This window comes from Syngnathus floridae, chromosome 11 (assembly GCF_059516105.1).
Source record: "Syngnathus floridae isolate MCC-2025c chromosome 11, RoL_Sflo_1.0, whole genome shotgun sequence".
NCBI classification, from domain to species: Eukaryota; Metazoa; Chordata; class Actinopteri; order Syngnathiformes; family Syngnathidae; genus Syngnathus; species Syngnathus floridae.
In genome coordinates this window covers 7,829,166-7,857,162 of record NC_142423.1, presented here as the reverse complement: position 1 = coordinate 7,857,162, position 27,997 = coordinate 7,829,166, and the positions used below count along the sequence as shown (strand labels likewise).

Below are 27,997 nucleotides of genomic sequence, written 5' to 3'. Positions count from 1 at the left end.
AAATAGCCTTAAAAGCAAAATTTCCAATTGCATAAGTATGCTAAGCACTGTACTGCACATACACAGTATCATTTTTATTTTTGTTTCATTGTGTGCGGTTCAGTGCGTTTGTCACCAGTATGGGGACGCGACAGGCCAATACATACATTGCAAGCATGAATAATGTCAAAAGTTGGGTTTACTCATGTTACAGAGAAAGCAAAATTAAATATTATGAAAAGAAATATGCATTAAAATATACAAGTTTGAAACCACATCAGGAAGTTTATCACCTTAAACTCACTCTAGCCTTCCACTAAACATTCGTCATAGACGCAGAGTCTGCAAAGTGCTTTCTAAATTTACAATTATTCCGAGACTATATATCAGTTGGGCAATGTTGAAAAGTGAATGTTAATGGAAACTATTTCAAAGGATGGCCACAGCATTTGTGAGAGCACTTCCAATGGAGTCACACAGCTTCGAAAACAAAAAACAACAACGCATTGCACAAATGACATTGGAGTAATTCCCATTCTTGGTGTGCTTTATGTCATCACCAGCAACCTCACAGTAACTCTTAAAAGTTTCTCAAAGGCAATCCTATGTAACGCAAGCGGCTAGAAGTGATTCAGGACTTTTAGGGTTCCTTTGACATTTTGAGCCCAATGAGTCAAAGTGAAATTTCTTCCCGAAAACCATTTCCCCGCCATTTTGTGTATGTTCACTAGTAAGTACTTAAGTCAGCAAGTGGGGCGAAAATACAGAAAAGTTTTATGCACATTCTACAGGTATAACCCTCAGTGATTATTTTCATTGTTATTATTGTTTATTCCTGCAATGCAATGAAATGATAGCATTTGTGTAATCATTTTTTTCCCTCCTGTCCATTTTTGATGATTTGAATCAAGAACATTAACTCATGGCTGCTTCGGACCTAAATGCTCATCTTCGGAAATTACAATACAAGGCACACTCGCCGGTGTTTTTCAAGTGAAGGTAAAGTCCCTTCCAATGTCTCGTCAAAATTCCAAGAGCTTGTGCTAGAAGCGTTTCATTGATGGGGATTGGGGGACACTTGACCTTGGACTGAGAAAGCAGGTCGTACTCGTCTAGTCCAGAAATCTTCACAGTGGCGGCTAAAGGCTTGCACTGAGGCACACATACGGGAGCTGAAGCAATAACCTATGCATCATTCGTTGTGAACTGTACAAACACACAACCTATGTACAGAGTTCTTATATTACACACACTTGTACGTCAGCTGTCATGAGCAACGCAAACGATTCATACTACCAAATGTACCATTGCTCTGCACTCAATGATAATATGGACACCAGGTACGCAAATGAGAGACCGGAGGATGCGCCGATGGTGACGTGCTGGTTAAATACACTATATACAGTACAATGACATTGCTTTTTGGTACAAGACTTGGAAGACACATTGCTACTCTGATTAAAGAGTTCTTGCTTTGGGGTCCGGCGGTTGATATGATGCACTTGGGATGGAAGCATCCTGGCTTGCGGGAGGAAAGGCAAAAATTCCGGAAGGAAGGGCGAGGGGCACCCCAGGTGATTGGCTGAAAGTGCGAGGAGAGGAAGAGGCCCAGAATGGGACAGGCGAGACAAGCTGGCAAACGGCGCCAGGTCCGGCGGAGGACACGTTGATCACCGCCATGCCGGGGCTGTCGGGCCAGGACGGGGGGAGGTGGTCGCTCTCTATGCCGGGGGTCATCCATGATGTCACCTTGTGGGTTGGATGATGGATTAGATCGGGGGGGGTCACATAGGAATCGTCATCTATGACAAAAATGTACGACCTGCGCTTGAATATGTGGAATTATTTTTGTCAACCTAGCATCAATGTGTGCCATCTAGTGGTGAATAGTGATATAACAACTTCAAGATATCCTCACACTTGAACACATACGAGCGATACATTGCAAATTCACCTCTGAAGTACTTGCAACTTGAGTTGGGGCAACCATCTGATCCAAAATCTGCTGCCCCCCGATACGCAGGGAGTTGGTACGCGGCCTGTGAGTGACAATAAGAACCTCCTGGGTCCAGTCGTCCATCAGTCGTTGCAGATCTTCAGGCAGGTTGATTTCAGTGGCATTGATGGATGAAGCGGCGTAGCTGGCTGTCTTGTTGTTGCTGTTATTGGCTTGAGCTTGTGCCAGTCCCATCACTGGCTGATGAGGTGGGGGTGTGGCACCAGTAGGCGGCTGCTGTGATGGATTAACAACCCCCAACCCAGCACCGGGCCCTGGCACGAATCAAAAAACACGAAAATACCCTTATAATGAGGACTACAATGAGTAGTTGTGAAACTCTTCTTTTGTTTGTGTTCACATGACTGTATTACACTGCTTCTCACCCCGTGGCCGTTTAAGTAAGTGTTGGGAAACATGATTGCAAAGTCATTGACATAAATAAATGAAATACCATACGTACTGTTGCCTCGCTCTTTGCCAAGACACAATCGCTTCAGTGTGGACCCTAAGAGACAAAGCAGAGTTCATAAAACTTGTCTCAGACTCACATTAGAGAACAACAGTGCACAGTACTGGACAAGATGCAATAACAAAGCTGCTGAGACACAAAGCAAAAAAAATAACTGAAGTTGATAAAGAAGCAAAATGATCCAGCATTCGCATGTGAAACTGTGTTGCATCATAACGAGAATTGTTTTGTAATTTGTTGCATGCCTTAAATAGCTAAACGAAGCAACGGAAACATTAGAAGCAGCAGCAGAACCTTTGATGCAGTGGACCTTATGAAATGAGCATGTTTACTATGTCATCAAGGTTGTGGTCAGTGAGGGTTTCAACCAAGATGAATCTTGGTAGAGCATTCATGCCAGCAAATATTGTGTTTATCCAAACCTAGGACATACTATATGTCATAGTTGTCTTTTCTCTTTTCATTTAATTTTAATGAAAATATATTGAGCTAGCCCAATTATCAATCATATTGATGTCAAATTACAAATGTGTCAACAGTTTGAATAAACCAGACAAAATGGAGAAATCGAAGCAAAATGTGGGGAAAAAAAACAAGCTGTGTTTCAGAAGAAAAAGTAAAGTCAGTGTTGTGAGGAAGAGAAGAGAAAAGCCCGCAAAATAAGGGAAGCAGAGCAGCAAGAGAAGAGATACAAACAGATAGATAAAGGCACAGGCCCACTGAGAAATCGAGCTCGGGGCTTGCTACTGGATTTATAAGTCACTCTCTCGGTTGGTTGAGGGTAATTAGCCCAGCCTGGATAGACACCAGAGTAAGAAGAACACATTTGAAAAAAAAATGCCACAATATGTTGCTCAATGGTACAATACAGTATTGTGCTGGTTTGGAGGCTCTCACCCAGTCCTGGTGGTGCTTGTGTGCTGGTGCCATCTCCGGCATATAGTCCGGCATAAATGTTATCAGAGGACAAGGAGCCCTTGAGGGAGCAGGGCTGCTGAGTTTGCACGGGTTCCGAAATGGAGCTCGGAATGTGGCCGGGGCGGGACGGATCCCGGCCCTGGGTGGCGACGGACACCTTGCCTGGAGAGCCGTTTAAACTCACGGTGGTGTCACCGCTTCCTGGGACAGCTAAGAAATAACACATACATTAAGGAGGACCTTAATGTCGGGTCAAATTGACCAGAAAATAATAATGGGTCAAATTGACCCAGCAACATTATTGCAAAATTGAATTGTATTTCATCTTGTTTTTGTTGACATATGGCTTTTATTGGAAAACTTTACAAACATTACAGTTCCGCCTTGGTTTTGGTTTCACATCCAAAAGGAGATTTTTTATTTTATGTCACGTTAAGAGGAGGAAGAATTTATATTTTCTGTTCAGAAATCACATAGAAATGCCAAATGGATATTTTGATACTCACTGGGTCTGCTGGAGTCACCAGATTTACTTGCGACATGTCGGAATTGTTGAACAAGAGGGCTGAGGAGCTTGCCAGGTTTCAGCCTGTGCTTGCCGGACTTTTTTCTGCGACCTGTAGGGGGCGCAACGTGCGAGTACGTCAGGCCGGAGGGAGGGACTTTGCCAAGTCTGAGATAGAGCAGCTCTATTTCTCCTCTCTGATGGGCTTGCAGCTCAGAGATTTCCTTCAAATGTCTAAAGAAATTGGAGCAAGAAAATAAACATTATACATAATATTTAGAATTCTTTTTTTTTTTTTAACAATGCTTTTTTTAGAACCTATCCCATGTGATTTGTACATCTGGGAATATGTTTAGTTGTCATCATTCATAAAAAAAAAAAAAAGGTCTTGTATTGCTCACTTCTCCCGGAGTGTCTGTAGTTCTCTTTTCATGTCCGACGAGTCCTCCATCTCCGAGTCGTTATCGCTGCTGGCGTATGCCGACCCGTGCACGCCTCCGTGCCTGCTCGGAGAATCCGAGCTCTGCACGCTGCTACTGCGCCCCGAACGTCTGAGGAAGGCCACCGCCCTCTTCATCAGGTCGCTTCCTCTGCGCTCAGAGCGAACGTGTTGACTCGGGGTGGCAGGGGCCACTTTGGCGGGACTGCTCTCGGCCCCCGAGTCCGAAGAGAGGAAGCGAGCGTGGACTGTGATGTCGACAGGTACGGAGGCTGAGGTGATGGTATGAGGCAAGGAGCTCTGGGTAGCCACAGAGGAATGCGTGTCCAAATAGAAGTCAGGCGGCGCTGAGTAGCGACTGCAACGTGTCCTCTGCGTGACGTCGTCCTCGGTGCTAACCACGGAGAAGCGGCCGATGGTGGTGGAAGGGGTCATGGCCTCTGTAGGAACATTGTAACCTGCAGGATGTGCTGGCGAGGCAAAGCTGCTCCAGCTCCTCTGCTTCACGTCACGCTTGTTGGCCACTTCAGGAGGAACTGACATGATCTGGCAAAAGAAAGGCTCATGAGCGTACGTTGCTGCACTCCATAGACACTTTTTGTTTTTTTCTTCAAACACACCTTAAAGCGGCCTCTTGTACCAGAGCAGGAGACAGAGTGAGAAACATGCCTTTTGGATTGGATTGCTGGAGACAAGTTAAATTTAGCACAAAAAAATTAATTAAAAAAAAAATAGGAATACATGGAAAGTGAAGCACAATGTTTGGAAATTAAGTACATACCACACACGGCTGAGTCACTCAAAGTGCTCAAGCTATCCATTCGCTCAGGAATTTGAGGCTAAAGAAGATGGTGGACAAAACAGATAACAGTCATTAGAGTTTGTTAAGTTGTATCACAAGAAAATCCAAATTGATAAAAGACATGCTTATATAACTTATATTGTGTGAATACAATAAATTAGGAAATAAAATTGCCAGATGCAAATTTTCCTTCTTGCCAATTTGTGTTTACATATGATAACAATTTTGGTCTATGGGGCAATTAGGATTGAGCCCTATAAACTCTGCCTGGCAACAAGTGACTGAGGAAAACTGAGCAATTCCTTTAATGTGAATTCTGTTTCTTTAAAAATATTTTTTATAATAATAAATAATAATAATAATAATAAATAATCTGTTATGAGTTATGAAGCTGCAGTTGGAAGAAAAACTGGTATAAAATAAGCGCATCAGTCAGCAAATGCTTGCTGCCCCAAACATAAATATAACTTAAATGCAGGATTTATATTTTATCTAGAATTACAATTCTAAATGTTTATCAAACCTACCAGTTGTTCTCCTGCTCTGTAGCGACTCTCCTCCATTGGACCTGGTGTACTATTTCCTGACCCGCCAGTGGCACTGTCTGGACCAGGAGGAGATTGGATGTACTCTGTCCCGGAACCCGGCGTCTCCGCCATGCCTCCCGACGGATACATGGGAGCGTATTCTTGGTAAAGCAAGTTCCGAAGTTTCTCATCTAGAGTTTTTATGGTGCTGTCCACAAAGCCTCCCCGACCTAGTCGTCCTTCGCCGTCCGACTCAGCTGGTCCTCCGCCGTGCTGTGATGGTGCCGGGCTCTGGGGTAGTGAGGACACTTTGGCCCCGCCCACACTGGAGAAAGGCTGGTGGAGCACCACAGGCTGCTGCGGGCGCTCACTGCGTGTGGCGGCGGCGGCATACGAGAGAGACAATGACTCTTTGGCTGAACCGGGCTCCTGGGGTGGAAGAGGAGTGAGAGGGGACCCACTCGGTGAGATGCTCACATCCAGAGAAAGCGGCATGACCAGAGGGCAGCACGGAATTTCGTCCACCGCAGACACAGGACAGATGATCTCCGCCATTGGTAAAGAGGAATGAATTGGAGAGGAGGCGGCGACAGGGGATCCTTGCGGGTCATCCATTTGAAAAGAGGTTTGTGGAGATGATGGTGGCAAAGTTTGAGCTCTGGCAGGTTGCGCTTGATGGACACTGCTTAGTTGCTCCATTGACGGTACCGTTTGGAGAGCCGGCGGGGCGGACACTGGAGGAGACAGACTGGCCAAGAGGAGAGGGTCAGTGTTGGACATAATTGGGGGACTACAGAATCCATACACATCATGGATGAAGCCTCCGCTCCCACCAGACATTGTAGACGATGAGCCCTCTTCAGCTACAAAAAAAAAAAAAAAAAAAAACACAGGAGTCATAAAAATATCACCTTTTTTTCCCAGTACTGCTGCAAATTCCAATGCCATCTGATTTTGCGCAGTACAGTGGCGGAGTTAGGATTTTTTTTACTTGGGGGCAGCCATGGGGTGGCCAAACATACTTTTAGAAAAACAATTTTTTACAACCCCTTCCAAAATCTTTTGCAAATTCTGATGAATATTCATTACCTCGCCTGCCAGGCAGTTGCGTGTTAGCTGAACTGCTAGGAGACTGTGAAGTTGTCCCTTCAGATGTGGGCTCCTGGCTGGAAAAGGGTGTCTCCTCCACAGGACAGATTATGAACCATCGCTTTCCTGTGTGAAGAACTGCAATTCCCGTGTATTTAGAAAATGAGAATTATGAAGATGCTGTGGGTGTTAAAGCACTTTACCATTTTGCTGGTAGACAGGCTGGGATGCTCCAGATTGTTGACTCTGTAGTAAGAAAAGATACTTGTGATAGATGCAAATCGGTATTTTTGGCAAAAATGTATCTGCATTACCCTTACCTCCCCTACTTGTCCATCCGAGGTCTGGCCTTGTTGCGGGCTACAACTCAAAGTAGACACCCTCTCCCCCTCCGTGTCGTCATTCAGCATGTCTTCAGCTTTATCCACAATGTCCTTTAACTGGTCGATGAAGATCTCTTTTTCTAAGGGAAGGATAAATCCATTCTCCACCTAAAGGTAAACAATGCCACATGTTTTTCAACTATGAGTAAAGACATGAAGATCAGGGTCGAACCAACCATGTAAGTGGCGATTTCCTCGGGAGCATCGCCATCCAGATCGAATTTAAACGTCACCATTTTGTGATTGTGAGTCTCCAGCTGACATTCAACCCTTTTGTCACCTGTGTTGCAAACCTGGCAGGGAGGAGGCCACACGTTGCAATCGCTTTAAGGAAAATGCAACTGAAAATAAAGATATGAATCCTCTTTCTTACATTGAGCATGCTCAGTTTGGGTTTGCTCGTCTTTTCTTGCCGAGAACGCGTCCGGGTGGACTTGCGGTGATGTTTCCTGTGTTTCCCTTCCCCCTTCCCTCCACTGGCCAAGCTGTCATACCCATCACTCGCTTCTTTGCCGGATGCAACATCAGAGTAGGGGCTGAGAGAAAATGGAAAAAAAAAAATACTCACGTTGTGGCACACAAATATATAACATCCATTTTAGTTAATGTACAGAATCAAAAGATTGCTACAAAAATGCACACATACCTGTCATAGGCATGGTTGGGCAATGATCCTGTTTTTTCCTGAAACACATCCTGAAAATGTTTGGACATTTGTTAATGTGCAGGGATGCAGCACTCAAAATCAAACATATCTCGTGTCTGCCATACCTCTGTGCAGGGATCTTGCGCTAAATTGCAAGCAGCCGGCACTTCTTTTTTCTGGCTTATACATTCAGATGTCATTGAGACTGCGGTCTGGATTCCAGCAGACTGCGGAACTGAAGCTGGCACAGAAGTAGGAGCAGGAGGACCAGTCTGAGCTGGTTGCGGGACGGAGCTTGGAACTGAGACCAATCCCGGTACACAGGTTTGTCCTGATGCCGAGGAATCATCCAAAACCTTTGGTGAACCTGATGTTTGAATTGCAGGTTCAGCTGTAGCTTGAAATGAGACTGAAGCGACAGACTGAGCCGGTATTTGTCCTGCCGCTTGGCTCTTTAGCTGGATTAAAGTTCCGCTTTGTGCTGGGGTTTGGGTTTCCACATCCGCTGCAGCTGAGGGTGGCGCTGAGGTGTGAAATGCAGAGGCTACATTTAAGTCCGTGCCGGCTGCAGCACTTTCTATATCCGTTCCACTTCCCCAGAGAGGAATCTGAATAGTAGGTAGAACAGGTTGAATCGGGGCCGAAAGTTGATCTTCTAAATTTCCCTGTGGATTGTTTGTCTCCGCCTAGGAAAACAAAACAAAAATGGAGGAATTGATTAATAGATAGGCAGTTAATAGTTTTGAAATGGCCCAATGCATGAGCAATGCAAGCATTGCACCATCGTCCACCTCATTTCCAATCATCACAGTTAGAACTACAAGGCAAATATTCACCTGTTCAGCCAGTTCTTGCTCAGGGTGGGGGACGGGGTATGGGGTGAGTTGTACCTGGGAGAGCGCTAAGGAAGGGGTGTAATGGAAGCTGGAAGTGCTCATGGAAGGGAGTGCCACCTGCTGAGGTGTGGACTGATGGGTGCTAAAAGCAAAATGAGGATTCAAGGGAATGATGGTGGGGTGCGGTGAAGGTGAGTAGTAAGAGCTAGCTAGGGGAGCCGAGAAGATAGGAGGGGGATTGAGGCCCCCTGCTTGAACACAATATGGTGAGGGAAACTAGGAAAGAAAAAGGGAAAATGATATACAATGATGATATACAAAGTCGCCTATTCAATGCAAATTGTATTCACGCAGGCGTCCCGGGTCAAACAGATTTAGAACCTCACGCTACGTACCGAGTTCCGATTACACACCTGTGTGCTGATGTGAAGGGGTAGTAGAGGAGGGGGTGCAGTGGTCTGTGGAAAACTGGTCGATAAGTCAGGAGGACTCAAGTGAGCTGTCGTCTGCTCAGCAGATAATTGCTAAGAAAGAAAATTGAATTGTGTTTATGCAGGAATAGAAAATAATAGCACAATTCAACTGGCATCATGTTTTTTTTTTTATGTATGTGTACATACATGTCTTATTTGTTTACAAGAAAAGAAATAAAATCAACATGACCAAAATACAAAAATTATTAAGTGTCAAAAAAAAGAAATCTGAATGTTTAACTCACAAGTCTTATCTCAACAAAGGATGAGTTTGGCTTTTGATAGAAAGTTGTGTGGCTTCTTGTTATGTTTTCTGTTGTGTTAACATCCCACATAATATTCATGTACCTGTTCCTGACCAGGTTGAGCAGTAAGATGCGTCTGTACGATGGGCGTTGCAGCCGGGAAGCTCTGTGCTGTCTGTCTACCAGGTTGCGTAGGAGGGGATGGAGCAGAAAGTGTCTGTCAGAAACAAATATGACAGCCCACGTTAACCAATAACTACACGATGACTCATCATACCAAAAAGTGTTTGCGAATGTTAACTCGAGTTCAAGGTCAAAATGCTCTGTGTACTGAAGCAGGGGAAAGCTCGTCTATCTTTTTGGGCAGGGATCCAACAGGGGAAGCTGGATGGGAAAAGTGAATTGCAGTGGCATGACTCACTAGGGCTGCATATTATTTTTGTTGCGCCATTGCACAGTGCTCGATCTAAAATGATGGCATCATTTTTTTTTTTGATAAGCAGGAGCAAAGGCTATTTGTTGTACATTTCTATGGAGATCCTTACAGCTTGCGGGATCATAAAAAATGCAGCAGGCTGCCGCAGTGGCGGTGTTTGCCTTACAGCTTGCTTCTCTAACCTACCAGTGTTTCTGCTCTGCCTTTGTTGTCACATGTTGGTAAGAGGAGCCTGTTATCCAGACCGGGGTTAGCTGACGACAGTGGAACTTTAAGGCTCTGAGTCTTGTCAGCATGATCAATTAAAGGAGATGCATGACGGTTAGCGCCACTCTGTGACAGTGTAGGTGAACTTGTTCTGCGCCCGACGATGTGATGGAGACAGTGGTTAAGAAGACAGAGATCGCCACCCTCAAATAGATTTGAAGGTGGCCAATTGAGTGAAGGTAGACTGAGCGGACAGGATGTGGGTGAGGCAGGTTTTGAGATTGAGGTAATCTGAGAAGACGTGGGCAAGGAGTGAACGTGGGCGTGTCCCGCAGAACCTCGTCTCTTGGACCGGTGGAGTGACAGGCAAGTCCCACAGTGGCGGTGAGGCTGCGGCCTGCATGGGACGCTGAGTCGTTGGTTTGAGGAGCGGGGCGGCTTCAGGGGCAGGAGAGGTGAAGTGTAAAAACTCGCTGAGTCATGATGAGAAAATTGATGAGGGGACAGGAGGACAGATGATAAAGACGAAGTTTGGGAACAGTTCGAAAACAAGCTGCCTCTGCGACATGAGCAGGCAAAACAGGCTCTTGACTGAGTCCTACATTGCAACATGTCAACCTGAGATGCACTTTCACATCTGGGGCAAACAGCGCCCCTGGTGGTGATGTCATGCTTTACAAAGGGATCACTGTGGTGACGCTGATCAGATATCATTCCGAGAAAGGACATAAAAATGTGTTATTATAAGTCGCAAGGACAATTGACGATAAGGAGAAAAAAATGGGAGGCGGATTTGTGTTTACTTACTGTTTGAGCGTCGTCTGGCCCTAAGTGCAATTGTGCAGCAGGTTGTTGGTAGGTCCCAGCATGTAGCTGACCTGTGGTTTGCTGGTAGGCTCCCTGATGTAGCTGTGTGGATTCTTGTAGGTATTGGTCCTGCGAGGCCTGTGCTGTGGTTTGCTGGTAGGGGCCTTGCTGCACTGGAGCTTCCAGCTGCGCAGGAGGACTGTAGACCGACTGAACCGTGCAGATGGTCTCAGGCGGTGACTGGTAGCAGCCATTTTGCTGTTTGCTGAGATTGTCCAATTGGATGGTGGAGCTCACGCCGCTGTCTACTGTAAGAGAGTGAACTTCAAAGTCAATAAGTGGATCCTTGAGTAGTATTTCATTTTAAAATCACCACAGAGTGTCTTGACGGGTTTTCATTTCATTTGCACATTCTTACGTGTAGTCGACGTGGTTACGGGGACTGTACAAATCAAGGTCTGCTGCTCCGCCTCCTGGTCGTCATACTCGGTTGGCGCCAATGTGGTCCCCTGTTGTCCGGGTACCTGTAGGAGGTTCTGCTGCGTCTTCTTCACGGACGCCTCGCTGTTCCCCGCTGGGAAGGTGCGCTCCCGTCTCCATTTGATCAGAGCCACTCGGTCCCGAATTGACTTCCCAACAATCTTCACATCGCAGTCCAGAAAAAAGCCAGACTCCACCTACGACACACATTGGGAGACACTAAGTACATATATTAAACAGACACTATGATTTATTATTATTATAATTATTATTACTATTATTATTATTCTAATGTGTTTGTTGGCTAATTGTGTCTTGAAGTAATTGAGGTATAATGAAGTGTTCTACTTGGGTGCAACCAGCAGAGGCGCTGTTGATTCATTGTGAACTCGGTTGTGACCTAAAGAAGAACAACCTGAAGGAAATGACTTGGTAAAGGATTTTAGGTTTCAAATCAACCTAGATTTTCTTAATATGAATGTAGCCCTAAGATAAGGTGTAAAAGAGCACAACTGCAATTATGTTTACCATTTCTTGCGCAACAACTTCTGGGTCCTCGTTCACCAAGTTGAACGTGAACTCAATCGCACCGGTGTCCTTGTATTTCCCTTTTAGTTTTTTTGGATCCTCAACCCACAGCTTCAATGCGATTGAGGATTTTTTCCCGTCATCCTCTTCATTAAGCTCCACCCTCACCCCCGTATCCTCTGCAAAGAAGGCGTGATTCAAAAGGTCCTTGATGGAGTACCTGCGGGAAATGAACAGCACAACAGCGACTTAGGTCAGTGAATGACGCACAGCACACAAACGTGAACCGTATCACAGCCAAATACTGGCATGGACGTCATAACACAGGAGCAGCAACATGACAACAGACTTAAGGTTAAAGGTCAGCCTCTACCTACATATGTGACAGTTGTCACACACTTACCTTTCCTCCCATCTATGACAGATGCACTCTCCAATTATCTCCTTAATTTCTGGGTCGCTTACTTTGCTGTAGCTGGCAGGTTTTACGCCCTGGGTGGAGAGAAAAAAGTAAGTTACACTGCAGTATTAATAAACAGATGTAGGAAACACTTCGCAACACCAAAAAAAGTACTTCAATCATTAATCAAGACTTTTTTATGGAGGCATACATTTTGAAAGTAAAATAATCTTGCACTGGTTAATAAAATATTGGAGAATATATTAAAGATGCTGAATGTACTGCCCACACTGGTGTCCACACCTTAGTCTGAAGGTGGCAGCAGTGTGACACTGATAGTGTTGTTTGATAGTGTCAAGAAGAAGTAGACAGCCAGTAAAGTCAATTAAAGTTTCAGAATTTCGAACTTTTAGTATGGTTGTATGTTAAACATGTTTATGTTGCTGACATTTTTATACTAAAGGACCAGATGCTTGATGAGCGTTTTAAATTAGCAATGCTAATTTCCATTACCCCCCTACGGTGATTGAGTCAAATTCAGACTTCATAAAAATATTTTAAAAAAAGCTCAAGGAAACTCACGCTAGTGACTTTGCGGTAGATTTGTGCTGCGTTTTGACATTCCGAGTAAGGATATTCAGACGTGGCCATCTCCAACATGCACATGCCGAAGGCGTAGACATCCACAGCCTCATCATAGTGCTCCTCGTACATCTCTGGAGCCATGAACTCTGGTGTGCCTGGACCGTTCAAACAAAGTGAAATGTGAATAGAGTCTCACGTACAGAAACAATACTGCTATGAATTCAATTAAGCTCTTAAAGAAACCAGTCGCTAAGGTCCGACTGATTAATCTGCCAGCCAATTAGAGCAGCTATTATTGGGCCTTTTCTGAAACTAATAATAAGTTCTGCCAAATAATTGGCTATATAATCTTAAAGGACATAGTAATGGAGCAAAAAAAAATTATTAAAAATTAAAGGGCATCATGCATAAATCATTCAGTTGCTTACTGTATCTACCTTATACATTTTTGGTTTAAGCGTGATGCTAACATGATCAGTGCATGTGTCGAGCTAACCGATAACACTTTTCGCGAAAGAAGCCCTCTTCAGAGTTGCCAAGCCCAGATCGCCGATCTTGACGGAGCCCGTGGGGCCTGTGATGAAGATGTTGTCACACTTGAGGTCTCTGTGAATGATTGGGGGCGTCCTGGTGTGCAGGAAATGGAGGCCCTTCAGGATCTGTCTGCACCAACTCCGAAGAACTTTGGGCTTCATCACCTTGAAGCGTTTCAAATACCTGAAGGAGAAATTTAACAGAATCGTGGCGAAACGCTGGAGATGATTTTTTGAATGTGAAGCATTTGCACTCACGTTTTGAGTGTCCCTGAGGTCATGAGCTCTGTGACCAGAACTATGCACTTCTTTCCTTTCAATGGCGACTCCCAGAAATCATAAAATCTCACGATGTTGGGGTGTTGAAGAGCTTTCAACATCTCAGCTTCCTCCTTGAACCTTTGCCTCTCCACCTTGGACAGTTTCCGCTCCTTTGGAACATTCAAAAAGACAATTATTTTGGTTGTAGATATTAATTCATTTTTCTAGCAGTGTTTGCAGTGTGATATCGGAAGACATTTGTAATAATAAACAAGTCAAAAATGACCTTTCAAATCGTTCTTACTACTTGCTTGAGTAACTTCAGGGGGAAATTGTGAATAGCCAGCGGCTCATGTTGAGAGTGAGCACGACTGAGGCATGAAGAAAAACATGCGGGTTCTTTTCAGCTCATTTGTTTTTTTGTGTGTTGAATAAAAACAACAGTGTCCATATCCGACCCATATTTTCAAACAGTACGACATAACATTACATGTTGAGAACAAGTCACATATTCAAATCATGGAATGATGCAAATTTTATCATTTTGTTCCTGGATTTGAAATGAAACATGATTCAAGTATACATATATTCTTTTCCTGAATTGATGTGAAAAAAAAATAGGAAACAACATTAATTTCCTTGTGGCTTAAATAAGCATATTACAAACACGCATGACGTCTTTGCTTTCTTAACTGCACTGTTCAGGTAAATGATGAGGCTGCTTTCTAGCAAACACACACACACACATTGTTACACTGCACTTTGTGCGCATCGATTATAGACCGATGCCGAGGGATCGGATTTCAGTGGGCCATCGTGACCTGAGCAGTCAGTCTGCAGCCTCATGCCTCTCAGATTACATTTGCTCCGAACCGCACAATTTGAGCTTTGCTACAGGAGAATTAAACGGAATTTTATTTAAATTTCGGGATGATATATTTACTCCAAACAGGAAATTTGTTTGAATTATTCAAAGTCCAAATCTAAGCGCTTAGAAATTATGGTAAAATATTCATTTTTGCATCATAATTCATCACTGCAGGGTTTTCTCATTGCGCATATGGCGTGTGCAGGTGCAGTAACAGGCACATTGCTCAAAGATAGCAAGTTTTGAATTAAATAAATAATCTTGTGTTAATGTTTTTCGCCACCATACAGTACAGTAATTTCTTGTCGAGATAATGCCATTAACAAGTAAATAAAAACTTGTACATAGTTTAGTTTGTCATGTACATTTCTGGTAATGCTACTGAGGTACATGTATGTAAGTGACATGTGAGGTCACTTAAATACAGAGTGTCCCAAAAGTCATTACTTAGTTCCTTTCTTCTATTTTCTTTTAGGTATTATTCGGAGCGACATGAAGCCAACAAAAGCTTAATTCAGCACGTTTTTCAAACAGTCATAGAGGTTATGAAAGGTTTCGAGTAAAGGTTGTTTGATACCACTTTTTTTTCCAGACCCAGTAGTCATTTTGAGTACTCACCAAAATGGAGTACCGATACTTCTAGTATTTTGGAGGAATACAATTTCAACGAAGACCTTTGTTTTCTGCCATAGTATAGCGCCAACTACTGTCAAGGAGGACTTCCTCTATGTCAGACTGTCTGCCTTAAGTATTGGTGGCTGATATCGGCAGCATCCATGTCAATACTTACGCCTACTTTGAACGAAATAGGAATGGTAGGTTTTGGGACAAAATGTACAGTACTTCTCACTTCAGCTTTTTATCTTTTACAAATGAACCTCAGAACTGTGAGGCAAATTTTCTGCTAACCTCAAGGTCAACCATGTTGCCACTGATCATTAATTGTTGATAAAATAAGACTTTTGCCTCATTACTGACTTCTCAGGGAATTTCTTCAAGCTGTGTCAATATAAGAAAAAAAAAGATGCAACACTGATTTGCATGTTTTTCTCTCATTATTTTTGAACAGGAGTGAACATACTAGCATACATTGTTATCTCCTGGAGCCAACCTTTCCTTCTCCCCTCTCTTGCTGCAGAGAGCTGCATCAGCAGGATTTACTCCCCAGGCGCAACTGTCTTGCAACACTTTAGAGGGGGGGCTCCATGAACTGATGTTTTAGCATTCAGCGCAGCCTCATCATCAATCAATTGATGATCTGTGGAATCGAGCTCTCAAAAAAGGTGTTGCTATTTCACTAAATGGCTGCTTAATTTGTTTCATTCGTCTTCCTCAGCATTTTTTTGGGGGCATTTGGCAGCCAGGCCCCCTTGAAATACTTGTGAGCCTCTCCACACCGCTACGAGTTGGCCACCTTTTTCTGCTGTGTCATGCTGTGACTTATACAACAGCTTCATAAGAGTGGTGCGTAGGCAAGGAAGATCTAAAGGGCAGGCCCTGCATGGTCTCAAGGCACAGAAGGGTTGAATCATCATTAGATCTCTCCTAAGAAGCTGCTCAGACAATATAAATACAATCACACACGCACGGCCATGCCTGATGCATAAGAGAACGTCGTCCCCTGTGGCACATCCCACAAATGTGCCCCACCCGCCCTCTATTGTAGTGCAGTTAGTATTTTTTCTTTCGGCAGATGGAAGGAAATTAAGATTTAAGCCTTCTTTGGGAGAATCTTTAAATCCGTCAAAAAAAAAAAAAAGTAGATTTGAATGCATTGCGCCACTATTAAAAATGGCAATTTTGCAAAAAAAAAAAATAGATTGTGTTAAGAATAAACCAATAACAATTCAAATTTAAGTTAAATGGGTGTCAGCACATTCCTGCCACTTAAAGTGACAATGATGCCCTGAATAAAGTTCAGATGTTGTAGAATATTTTCTTGATGTTTTTGCTTATTTCTAACAGAAGTCTGAAGGTTTAGTTCTTAAACAGATCACTATTCTGAACTGCTCACATTTTCTTCCGCATTTCCAAAGGCCCCAGTTTCACCTGAAGAAAAACTGCCCCCAATGCACAACGTTGGTTTAAATGGCCCTTAACCAAATTATATTTATTATACGTCATAACAGTGGAAAACAATTTGAAATTACTTATCTTCGTCTCTTTTTTTTTTTAAATATCACATAACCTGATATTTTAACAGTGCTGTGTATATTTTTTATATCCACTACATTATTATCATATTGTGTTATCAACATGTTTAACCCTTTATATTATAATTATACTATTGGTTAATATTACTTAATTATAAACATTGCATGTAAATCCTCTCCAAGAGTAGATCATTTTCCTCCAAGAACCCGAATGGATCAATAAAATTGAAATTGCCAGTCAGTGTGAGCCTAAGTCACTATGTTATAACCATTAAGAAGAGAAATTATTGTGAATTACAAGATCATAAAAATGAGAGAAAATGCTGACTCAGTCTTGATTTTACAGCCCACTGCACCTGCACCACAGTATGTTCCATCTAAAAACGGGTCATGTATTTAAACTTAATCAAAGTACATATTGAGTCAGATTGTTATTTTTAGGCTTGAAAATGCATTCCCCTAGAACATTTTAAGTTGTGAAAGGGCATCTGAGATCTAGGCTAATCTGCTCATCACATGGATGGCATTTAGACTGATCATTAGATTATATTCACACAGGATACAGATTAGTGATATGTGAAATTACAGTTCAGTTATCAAGCAGCTATCTTACTTTTGGACCAAAATATTGTATATCAGTAATAAAAATGCAATTCTAAATTCTTGGTGTGTTGCATTCAAGTTGAGCTGGTCATTCCAACTATAAGTGGGATTCTGACAGATTTTTTGAGAATGTTTTGTTACGTTGCTTTACTTTTGAAAAAGCTTTGGATCTTGTTAGGTATAACAAATTATGGAATTTGTGACGTCACCATCTTCTTTAAACCCACCTGCAGTTCGCACCATGCAACCTCCACCCAAGTGTCCGTGTCAAGCCCCTTGTAGACCGTCTTGAAGGAGCCTCTCCCCAACTCAATGTCGAACTTGAGAAAGCGGCCCCCAGGTGAGGTGGACACGGCCTTCATCCCTGGCTCCTCTTCGTTCTCATCGCTTCCTGCTTTGCTGGTGACGTCACATGAAACGCCCTCTTCCTTGACCTCGCTTTGGCACGCTTCACGTTTCTCCTCGCTGGCACCGGTGTCGTCCTTTCCTTCCAAATGACTCTCCGACCTCGACTTCTCCTGGTTGCCCAGACGCGTGGCGTGTAAAGTCCGGCTCCGAGACTGGCCGACGATGGAGCGCAGGTCGATGATGAGCGCCGGGGCGCTGGTGGCACACTCTGCCGTGTCCAACATCTGCTCCTCGTGATCCGACAGCCACAAACTCCGCCGAATGAACCTGTGACGGACCAGCCCGCGGTAGTCCGAGGAGGGATAGGCGCTGGGGTCGCTGGCCCCTCGCAGGGTTGTGTTCTGGACGTTGACATTGTCATCCGCGCCGTTCTCATAAATGGGCCTGAAAGCATTGGCGTTAATATCAGAGTCCAAATCGGGCGTCGAGGAAAACGTTGATCCAAGTGGCGGATCTTTGCTCGAATCCTCCGCCGCATGCATCGCCGCTGATGTGTTAGTCGCTCGACATTGTGTGCGGAGGATGCGGAGGGGAGCGGTGCTCTCCGGTGGTGGCTCGCCTACCTGCAGCCGCACTTGCATGCAGTGACGCAGTTCGGAAGCCCACAATGTACGGCCTCGGGATTGTTTAGGATCCAGAGCATCTCCGCCCCCCTAACCCCCCCACCCTCCAACAAAAATGTCCAGCTGGGATCGTGCGCGCTTTACTCCGTGCAAGTTTACCTCAGCGCGCACCTTGTTGCGACTGCGTAGCACGCATGAATCCACTTGATGCCATTGCACCTGCAGTTAAAAATAAATTTAAAAAAAAAACGCTTGAAAATGACCAGCCGGAATGTTTACGATGTGCTATTCATACTAATCCCTGCGTAGGCTATTTCATGGGACAGGTCACGTGCACAGATGCCAAGCTCAGCGAGCGACACGCCCGCAAATAAAAAGCCGGCATCCGGGTGCAAATAGCACGAGCTCAGTATTCCCTCCCCCGACCACACGCACTTTTCTCCCGCGAGTGACATCCCGGAGCGCAGTGCAGGATCTTGAATAGAACAGAAGCGCTTATCAGATTATGCTCACTGCGGCACACTTCTCACCCCCTCCCTGCACGGCACAGCCCAGGCTTCTATTTCTCCACGATGTAAGCGAGAATGTGGACAAGTTCACGGCACAAAAGCCCACGCCCCAACTGCAGCGCGTCCAATCCAGGTTTTTAGGCGACTCCCTCTTGTATTGTCAACCCATGATGCTGGACCATGTTTGGGAAAGTAAGGCAACGCTACACTCACTAACTCCCCCCTCTCTCTCTCTTTGGGTTGTGCCATTGAGTGGCACAACCCACGTGGAAAACGTGTGGAGTGAGTGATTTTTTTTCTTCTACACTCAGCATCTGTCCTACACACAGAAAGAGCCGTATCCGTCTGCAGTTTTATCAACACTTCTGAATGCCCAAAGTTGCTCAAATTATCTTTAATGATATTCAACTGATAATTAATTATATTCCTCTGAGAAAATATAATGATCATTTTAATGATTTCGAACAAGAATTGCCAATATAATGTAAGAAGGTATGAAATAACAATCAATATACAACAATTCGTTTGTCTAAAAGGCTGCAAATGTTTACATTTTCATATGACCAGTTTTGACAATTCCTAGGAAATCACAATGTGACGTCCCATCATTGTGAGTTATTTTTAGGGCCAGACCAAAAAAACACACTACCAGTGATTGTCAAGTGGTACTAATAACTAGTGGTACATAAGCTTCCTCTAGTGGTGCGTGAAAGAATCGCTGTATTAAATGTTCAAATTTGGTGCACTAGATTATTTTTCGCTATTTGACTCAAATTATAATTTTTTGGTACTTGGTAGTTACAAAATTTGAGAACTACTGTAGGCTTACAGGACATAATGCCCCCCAAAAATTAATCGGCAGCTTCCACCGACTTCCAAGTTCTGCTATTAATGAGTGTAGCTTACAAAAAAAGCTAACGCTCCATGGTCTGCTTTGACATTCCTCACCTCTACATTATTAATCATGGTAACCCAAGCCACGGGCCACACACTTTTTTTTTTCCGAAGGGCTGTTTACATTTTTTTACTTTCCTGTTTAGGTCACCTTGGAGACCTTGGGACTAAAGGAATGTGATCATCTCATTGTCGCCCAATTCCAACTGCTCTTTTGTGTTACTTTTCTAAACCTGATGATTAATATTGTATGAGAAAATTATCAATAGAGTGAAAGTGAAATAATAATAGTAGGCTAACTAATAGTGACTTATAACAGCTTACAATTTCAACTTAGATGAATTAATATTACTGTATATAGGCATAACAATCTTTTATATATATTACCTATTATGTTACTTTCTCCTCTTAATTCAAACAATGTCATAATAAAACATTTTCAGCATCTGGAATAGTGACACTTAGACTGCAATACCGCTTGATATACACTAGGTGGGAGTAAAACGCCGTATGTTGGTTGGAAACGCTGCAAGGACGCAAGTCAAGTTCATCAGCTGCTTACTTTCCCCAATGGAAACATTACTCATCTTATTTTCACTTCTTCCAAGTGTGGTGAGAAAAAATGGGAGCAAAGCTCTAAGCATGACAACTAAACTAGTGGGTGTAGTCCGCGGGTCTTCCTGCCCTCATGTCGGTAGAGGGGCGGGAGCGTTGGCATTACTTCCCCCCTTTCTGTCGTCACGTCAGGGTTGTAATTCCACAGACGGTGATCGCGTGTCCCCCAACCCACACACTCGACCACCGCGGCTATTACAACATTCCTGGATTAATCCACGTCCTATCGGGTGCTGGAAGGGCACATCATTAATCGGAGATGGTAACAGATGACATGGAGATGAACGGGGACGCGGACCCGAACGGCGAGACAGAGGTAAGGCGGTACCGTTAGACCGGACCGAACCCCTATTATAGGCTACTTGTGATGGGCTAAACCGCTATAGAGATAAACCAGTCGGGCTCCGCAGAGGGTGAAAGGAAATAACAACTCAGCCATATTTTTCCCACCATTCATTACTTATTTAAACCAATACAAGCGTTTACATTTGACGACTGAGATAAACTAAGGAGTTCGCTTGAGCGCCTGACAACATTCAGATGATGTTGCGGGGGTGGGGAAAAATCTGTTCAATGTGAAGAAATGCGCCTTTAATGGTTTTATTTACTGTATACTGTAAGGACTGTGTGTATATAGTAAACTAATACTTCTTTATAATAGAATACAATAGGTCCTACTCTTATTCTTATATGCCACGTACTCGTGCGTTTAAACGGGCCGAATAGATTAGTTGAGTTAAAGTGTGAAATTAAAATATTAATGGTAATTAAGGTTAGTCTAACATAGAATATTGTTGGGGTAATGGGAAAAAATATAGTGACGGGACAATGACGTCATCACACGACCGACTGGAATGAACCAGATGATCATGCAGTCAACGATTCTCAAAACTAAACATCAGCTGATTAGTCAAATGTGTAGTATCGGTTCTGATGTACTTCTAAAGAACAATGGGGGAAAATAACTTCTCATTTACTTTTATGGGAGCCTTGACCCATCACAACGTCCCAGAAGATTTACAGGCCCACAGGAAGAAGCCAGTCCAAGTTCTCGAGAAAGGCTCTCAAGAACACCAAGGGAGGGGGGGGGGGGGGGGGGGGGAGCAACGCCGATAAAGGAGCGAAGCAATTGAAAAGGAATTGGTGTCATGATTGTGGCACTCTGGTCCACAACTTAGCGTTGTCAGTCGTAGCACAAGGCAGGCCCTTGTTGAACTGCTGTTGTGTGCTTTGTGCAGATGAAACCTTGACAGTGATCTGGGTTTCCTCTTATGTAAGGTTATGGGCATACAAAACAGGGAAGTCTATGAATGGCCACTTCCTGGTTAGAATGACCTATCCATTCCAATCACACAACTTGTCAAAATGGGCCTGATACCATTTTTAATTTGCTTTTGTAGTTTGTTTGGTGTTTGGCTCATTCCCACTGTCTCTGGGTAGAGACCACTTAGTATTAAATGAACCCACTAAAGTCTAAAAAAAGGATCCGCCTTTATGACCTTTGCAATGAAAGCAGAACCATGGCCATGTAGGTCATGAAAATGTTCCAAGTTTTGGTTTCAGCTACTAAGTAAGCATTTTGACTTCCATAAGGGGTTTCCTCTTCTAAGAAAATATATACCACATTGGGATAAACATGGTAATGCAATGTCAGAATCTACTGTTTGATTATTCTTAGTCAGATTTCTTCTTGCTTTGGGGTTGTTTTTTCCTCAGCTAGAACTGGGCCCTCTGTAAAGGCATTTTAAATAGTGGCAACTGTGTGCTGACTTCCATTTAACATTATAACACAGCCACATCTTTGTTATGAGAGGGTGTGCTCACTTGTGCAACTAGATTATCTCGGTTGTTGTTGGTGGGTTTTTTTTTTTTAGTTATACAGGTTATAGGTCACATTATTAGTGGAAATTCTTATTTTATATCACAAAACCGATTAGAAGGTAGGGGTGTGTAGACTTTTTACATCCACTGAAGAATGTTGAAGCAAAAAAAAAAAAAAAAACATGTCACGTGTTATGGCTATGTTTTGCCATTGTTTTTGATACTGTAGCTAACTGACGACACAGTACCAGGTCATTTTGACCCATAAATACTGGAAGGGACAAACAACTGTCAACCTCAGGACAATGCGAAGACCACATGATATTACACACACCGAAGAGACAAAACAATTCAGCATGTTCTCAACAAGTGGGAATACTTGAGGAAGGACCAAAAAAGTATCTATTAGCTTGATTCAATTACCTACAATAGTACTTGACGGGAGGACACACTTAAAAATCTTTCATTCATTCAGTTTGCCGTAGTACCCCTGCACAATTTTTATTTTGAAAGGACAAATGTACTGTAGAAAAAGAGGCATTTCTCATTTTAGAGCGCAACAGAAGGAAAGCATTTGGTTCACACTGTAGGGAACTAATAAAAAGGTTTCTAATACTGAAAGTCATCATTTGTGCCAAGAAACACACATGCTGAAGGCTCTTTGGAAATTCCATCGTGCAAAAAAAAAAAAATCCCCAAATCCCCGATAAGGAAATGAAAGTATTTCTTAGTCAAGGTTTTAAATGAAACACTGTGTTGGATGTCATTCATTTCATCTTAATGGCACCATTCAAAGCTGATTTGACATGGGCACAGTCTCCAAAGGTCAAACGACTCAAGTTAATCAAATAACAAATCATCCACAACATCAATCTGAAAACTTAAAATAATAACTCAAGGCACACCAGCCTTGTAATTGTAAGACGTCACTGTTTTAGTTCCTCACGTTTTTTGTATTCCAGATTCCCCTCCGTGACCACACGATGAGGCCGAGGAGACCCATGAACATGAACCATTATGCCAACAAGAAGAGCGTGGCGCAGAGCATGCTGGATGTGGCCCTGCTGATGGCCAACGCCTCGCAGCTGAAGGCTGTGTTGGAGCAAGGCCCATCCTTCTCCTTTTACACACCGCTCATCATTCTCATCAGCGTCTCCCTCGCCCTGCAAATCTTAGTGGGGATAATGCTAATTTTCATCGGTAGGATTATCATCGTTTTGTCGTACATGTTACTTTCACTACCCTAACCCTAACATTACTCAATGGGGCCCCTCAGCGCCATGTTGCCGAGCCTGTCAACTTGTGTCCTTATCTTATCCTAACAGTGCATGCATGCTATTGTGAAAAGCTGCGAAATTTAGAGAGCCTCCACAGAAACAACTGCCTGCCAATCATTTGAGAACGCTAATAAATAAGGCAGGGTCATCACGAATTAAAAAAAAAGTTTTAAGTAGCATCAGCGTGGTCCTAGTATTAAAAAAAAGAATTGCAAGCTAATAATTAATCAGAAGGCAAAACACTAAGTTAATAAATGTTAACGTCCTCCATACCGCTGCTTATTTGGTTCTCTGCTGCTCCCTAGTGGAAAAAGATAATAACGCCACAATTCCTATCTTTTGCAGTTAAGTGGAACCTGAACGACGAACGCATGCACTACAGGTTGAACATCATGGAGAACATGGCCACAGCCTTTGTGTTTGTCATCGTCGTGGTTAACGTTTTCATCACAGCCTTCGGCGTCCAGCGGCCCAACGATGACCACAAGCTGTGACCACCTTCATCTGAATGCCCTGTGGATTTATTCGAAATGCATTTATACTCATGGACAGCTTATTTACTCTGCCTACAAACTGTGGGGCAATTGCATACAAAGATGCGTATGTCCTAGAATTTGACCTCGCAGGCTCGAGGAGAGCAAATGTATGCCCGCCTAGAATCAAATGACTCAGTCAGGTGAACATGATCCACGTTACAATGACTGTGTTACTTTTCTAACTGTGGTCAGTATTGAGTTTAGCTGTTTTCACATAAATGTATGGTTGTTTTTTTTTAAATATCATGCTCAGGTAGCTGTGACTTAGCAACTGCCTTATTACAAAAACATCTTTTTAGCAATACTAAGTTTTGATGCCATCATACTGTACAACCTATACTTCTTTCCCAATGGTTTGCCTTACTGCACCTCAACTAAAGAACCGAACAAGTGTTACACTTGACATGACTTAAAAGCTTTATTATTGAAAGTATAATTTTCCATTTACATCAACAAAGAGACGAAGCTACTTATTTTATTGTATCCTTTATGTGCTATGCAACCACTACTGTGTATTTAAGAGAAGTAACCTGCATATTTTAGTTATATACATTAAGGGTCTGTTCCATTATTTGTGTTTTTATAGCATTTTCTAAAGACTAAAGTCTCTTTTGGATTTTACTATGACATAATACACACTGTGACCACTATTTTAAATTAAAGGTATGATGAAAACAAACAAATGGTACCATTTTGTTTATTGTCAGATTGTACATAGTTCAGAGGACCAAAGTGGCACTTTGTTTAATTGAAGGCATCTTAACATGACAAAAATAAGAAAATGGAAGCAGGCACACAAAAGTTAGGATATCAGCTAACATCACTCAGACTAAAAATATGAACACACAACTGCACAGAAATATAGAAAAATAAGAAGCACAAGGTTATACGTATTTGCACGATAGTTTTACAAACCACCATACCGTAGCTACTGTTATGTCTCCAAGCCCTTTTTCGTTTTACTTGCCTGAGATGTGCTACCTCAACAATATTACCCGTTTGATTGGGGAGTAAATCTAGTCATTACAAGGCACTATTTTTCATTCTTTTTTTTTTTTTAAATCTAAAATTGTCTAAAGGCACTCAAGTGTAAAAATGTCCAATTAATGTCAGAAATAAAGTCTATCAATATTTTGAACGTTAATTTATGACATTAAAAATATAAGGAAAATTGTGTGGACTATTTTTATTATTACTATTTTTTTTTAGCAGGTCGCTAAATATTAAGAGGGGGTACAAAAATGTACAACATATTCAAGCTTGAGTTCATTTCAATTAGTGCTTACAACCTTGTTGAATTCTTACTAACTGCTAACATAAAGATTAATGGCATGAAATTCTATTGTGGATATTTTTTAAAAAAAAAACTTGGTCAGAGATGCCACGAAGTAGGTGGCAGTGCCTTAACCATATATGTGTTGCAGGCCACAAGGGCCATTTCCATCCTTGTCAAGGGGAGTGCTAACCTTCTCTCCTTTCATACAACACGACCTTTGCAAGAAACAATATGGCATCTTATAGTGACAATCAGGCAGTCCCTTTACACTCACGGTTATAACATGACAAAATTCACTGCTTCTACGATGTTACGACAAAGGAATTTTGTCTTTATTGTGTAGTTCTTATTATTTGGAAGGCATTTGTGGATTTCATTTGGGCATTGCTTCGCTTTTCTAATTTTTAGAATGGGACCCATAAGGCACCGCGTATCAACGTTGGAAGTGATTGGCTAGGGCAGTCACGTGAGTACGCGTTGTGAAACAGTATGTCAATTGCATCCAAACAACGAAACCAATTGATAATGCGTTATTACATCCGATTACATGATCGAGCATATACAAAAATAACCGTATATATCTTCGCGAGTCGATTTTTACCCTCTCTGAACACTATTGTTCTTGTACTCTATCTTTACACCACACGAGGGCGACAACTACCAGCTTGTTTATGTTTGCACAGCACACTGCATTTTTTTGACTGACGTCAAAAATAATTTCATCCAACAACCAGTGCATGGCAAATACTCTGAAATACAAAGATAACAGATCTGGTTATCATTATATATATATATAGCAGGGCTTTCCATTACAAAAAAACAACACTGAATATTGTATTCATAATCTTTGAAAATGTAACACATCCCTGTTAATTTGAATAATTCCTCTACCTCGAATTAAATAGCTAGTAAGCAAGTATAAGCAAGGTGCCAGTTGTAGGCCCAAATGTTCCCCATCATTTCTATTTTGGACCCCAAAAGTAATAAATAAAAGTGTGTTCATCTTATTTTGAAAGGCAAAATATGGTGCTGTGCTTTGGTTCAAATGAAGATTCGCTGAAGCCCATGCCCACTGAGACTCAGTTATTCCTTACTTCATGAGGCTTTCTTCTGTGTACCAAACAAGGATCTCGCGAGCTTTTCTTTTCAAACCCAAAGCCGCCATCCCAAGGGCCCCGCTTCCTCCAGTCACTTTGGCTTCTACAGAACAAGGACAGCCTCTGTGGTCACACTTGACCCCACATAATCAACTTGGGGGTCATTTTTAAACTGAATGAATGCTCCTGAGATTATATGCATGCCATACTGAAAATAGATCCTTACCACCAAAGTAATAGACTAATGCCATTCCAACTGCAACACTGAAGCAGCCTAAAAAGAAGAGGGGACCTAGAAAGAGGTAGTTTTGAATGCCATTGCTGAACCCATACAGTGATTTAAATGAGAGTAGCGTCCATTGGATTGTATTTCTCTTACTTTTGTCGTTCATGACATGTCTCTCTTTGTAGGCACTTGGGTATGTGAGGGGATCAAAAGAATCTAGAGAGAAATTTCGAGGATGTAAATTGTAGGAATACAGTGAAATTTATGTATAATAATGTTAAAATGTTGCCTGTAAATAACAAATGATTCATGATAGTGACAAATTGTGATCAACTTTGACTTTGTTGGTTCAACTGAATTCATGTTATATTTTCCATTAACTTGCTAAACAAGGAATTGGACCTACATGACAAGAGAAATATCTGGGGCTAACCTCGGAGGCGGAGCCGTGTTGGCAAGCTGTAATAGACGTCCTCAACATGCAGGTGAAGAGCCCTGTAAAATTCCCTGCAGGCTTCCTCTCCTTTTGCCTGCAGGTGCGTCAGGAGCTCGCCTAGGCGGAGGCACGTGGGCACATCTAAGTTGCGAAACTAATGACACAAATGTGAAAGAAGACTGCTATTTTTTTAACTTCTAAACTAATTATCCATCATAGAAATAATGGTTAATACAGTTATTGTCCATGTATGAGTATAATAGTATGAGTGCCGCTATTTGGTATGTGGGCTCCCTCTTGTGGTGCATGAAAGAATCACCAAATTATTGGGAGAGCCAGATGACATTATAAGGTACTTATGAGTTAATACTACAATAATACTAATAATCCATCACACTTGCTGAAATGCACAGGCAGCACATTTGATCCTTAAAATCCCACAGCAGTGACAGTATTTACATTTCTATCCTTGTGGTTTGACAACAAATACTCAAGTCAAGTTGAGCACTTAATGTGTGCACATGCCACTTGCCTTGGTGGCCTCCTTGTCTGAGAGTACTTGCGGGTAGATTCTGTTGAGCTGCAGGATGATTTTGTCCACAAGCTCTGTGTCCAGTCTCCTCTCTGTTCTGAGGAAGGCGCCATCCTCTGTCAGCTGGTCATGGAAAGTGTCTGTCCACGCACAGGACAAGAGTTTCATTCAAGGCGATGCCAAAGCCGAGACATTAGCAAAAATACAAATATGTTGCTAAGCACACTTTTTATTAGATGAACCATGTTGTATTAGAGCAGAATCTAAGAGAAACACAATACATTTCCGTCTGAGTGGGCTAGTGACCGCAGTAGCTTTGACATATATGAAAACTAAACTTTTAGGACGCTTCAACAGTATTTATCTCGGAACAGTGGTCATGAGCAAGTAAATTGTGCATCGCGCTGCGTTACTGCTCATGATTAGAATGTAAACATTCGCTATTATAGCAAAAAAAGGCACGCTAAGGGGATAAAATCACATTTTTCCAGTCAACGAAAGGAACGTACCTCCCATTGTCGAGTCCCTTCTGTCCTTTTCGAGACACGCCCCCAGACGTCATAGTTTACGCGACGCCACCGGAAACGGAAGTTAATGTAGCCGTTATTCCGTGATGTCGGAAAAAAAATTAAAATA

The 27,997-nt window shown here is 42.6% G+C and overlaps 3 protein-coding genes and 1 non-coding gene across 7 annotated transcripts; 1 reads left to right on the top strand and 3 right to left on the bottom strand.

Moving 5' to 3' along the window:
- Positions 1-53: 53 nt before the first annotated feature.
- On the bottom strand, positions 54-18,839 carry wnk2 (WNK lysine deficient protein kinase 2). Of its 2 annotated transcripts, none has more exons than XM_088389445.1 (28): positions 17,399-18,839; positions 13,545-13,717; positions 13,250-13,470; positions 12,751-12,908; positions 12,172-12,260; positions 11,769-11,988; positions 11,179-11,437; positions 10,761-11,068; positions 9,933-10,652; positions 9,414-9,527; positions 9,006-9,116; positions 7,882-8,442; positions 7,757-7,806; positions 7,484-7,646; positions 7,287-7,403; positions 7,048-7,218; positions 6,931-6,973; positions 6,728-6,865; positions 5,639-6,501; positions 5,091-5,148; positions 4,930-4,994; positions 4,272-4,855; positions 3,872-4,104; positions 3,345-3,575; positions 3,144-3,242; positions 2,439-2,483; positions 1,934-2,250; positions 54-1,728 (listed from the first exon to the last, which is right to left on the bottom strand). In XM_088389445.1, exons 1-28 carry the CDS (start codon positions 18,158-18,160, stop codon positions 1,438-1,440), a joined length of 7,164 nt encoding a protein of 2,387 aa, XP_088245571.1. In that variant the 5' UTR covers positions 18,161-18,839; the 3' UTR covers positions 54-1,437. The 2 variants fall into 2 exon arrangements, with proteins under 2 accessions (XP_088245571.1, XP_088245572.1); XM_088389446.1 differs by lacking the exon at positions 9,933-10,652 and adding an exon at positions 8,593-8,868 and having other exon boundaries at positions 17,399-18,838.
- Positions 18,840-20,257: 1,418 nt separating this feature from the next.
- Positions 20,258-24,477, top strand: ninj1 (ninjurin 1). The gene is made up of 3 exons (XM_088389450.1): positions 20,258-20,476; positions 22,944-23,181; positions 23,604-24,477. The coding sequence occupies exons 1-3, from the start codon at positions 20,420-20,422 to the stop codon at positions 23,750-23,752; spliced, it is 444 nt and encodes a 147-aa protein (XP_088245576.1). The 5' UTR covers positions 20,258-20,419; the 3' UTR covers positions 23,753-24,477.
- Positions 24,476-27,936, bottom strand: card19 (caspase recruitment domain family, member 19). Of its 3 annotated transcripts, none has more exons than XM_088389448.1 (6): positions 27,871-27,936; positions 27,362-27,501; positions 26,827-26,983; positions 26,547-26,609; positions 26,394-26,459; positions 24,476-26,270 (listed from the first exon to the last, which is right to left on the bottom strand). In XM_088389448.1, exons 1-6 carry the CDS (start codon positions 27,875-27,877, stop codon positions 26,161-26,163), a joined length of 543 nt encoding a protein of 180 aa, XP_088245574.1. In that variant the 5' UTR covers positions 27,878-27,936; the 3' UTR covers positions 24,476-26,160. The 3 variants fall into 3 exon arrangements, with proteins under 3 accessions (XP_088245574.1, XP_088245575.1, XP_088245573.1); XM_088389449.1 differs by having other exon boundaries at positions 27,362-27,497; positions 27,871-27,923; XM_088389447.1 differs by having other exon boundaries at positions 26,394-26,609.
- Positions 25,155-25,282, bottom strand: LOC148390804 (U6atac minor spliceosomal RNA). The gene has a single exon (XR_015861512.1). It is a non-coding gene; the product is annotated as a U6atac minor spliceosomal RNA (small nuclear RNA).
- Positions 27,937-27,997: the final 61 nt, after the last annotated feature.

Excerpts from the sequence above, each read along its gene's own strand:
- wnk2 (XM_088389445.1), bottom strand. The coding sequence starts at position 18,160 with ATGCAAGTGCGGCTGCAGGTAGGCGAGCCACCACCGGAGAGCACCGCT. Across the intron at positions 5,149-5,638 it reads ACAGAGCAGGAGAACAACTG|CCTCAAATTCCTGAGCGAAT; the intron begins GTAGGTTTGATA and ends CATCTTCTTTAG. Across the intron at positions 2,484-3,143 it reads GCCTGTGCCTTTATCTATCT|GGTCCACACTGAAGCGATTG; the intron begins GTTTGTATCTCT and ends TTTGTCTCTTAG.
- ninj1 (XM_088389450.1), top strand. The coding sequence starts at position 20,420 with ATGGTAACAGATGACATGGAGATGAACGGGGACGCGGACCCGAACGGC. Across the intron at positions 20,477-22,943 it reads ACCCGAACGGCGAGACAGAG|ATTCCCCTCCGTGACCACAC; the intron begins GTAAGGCGGTAC and ends TTTGTATTCCAG. Across the intron at positions 23,182-23,603 it reads GATAATGCTAATTTTCATCG|TTAAGTGGAACCTGAACGAC; the intron begins GTAGGATTATCA and ends TATCTTTTGCAG.
- card19 (XM_088389447.1), bottom strand. Across the intron at positions 26,610-26,826 it reads AACACGGCTCCGCCTCCGAG|ATTCTTTTGATCCCCTCACA; the intron begins GTTAGCCCCAGA and ends ATTTCTCTCTAG. Across the intron at positions 26,271-26,393 it reads ATTAGTCTATTACTTTGGTG|AAGCCAAAGTGACTGGAGGA; the intron begins GTAAGGATCTAT and ends CTTGTTCTGTAG.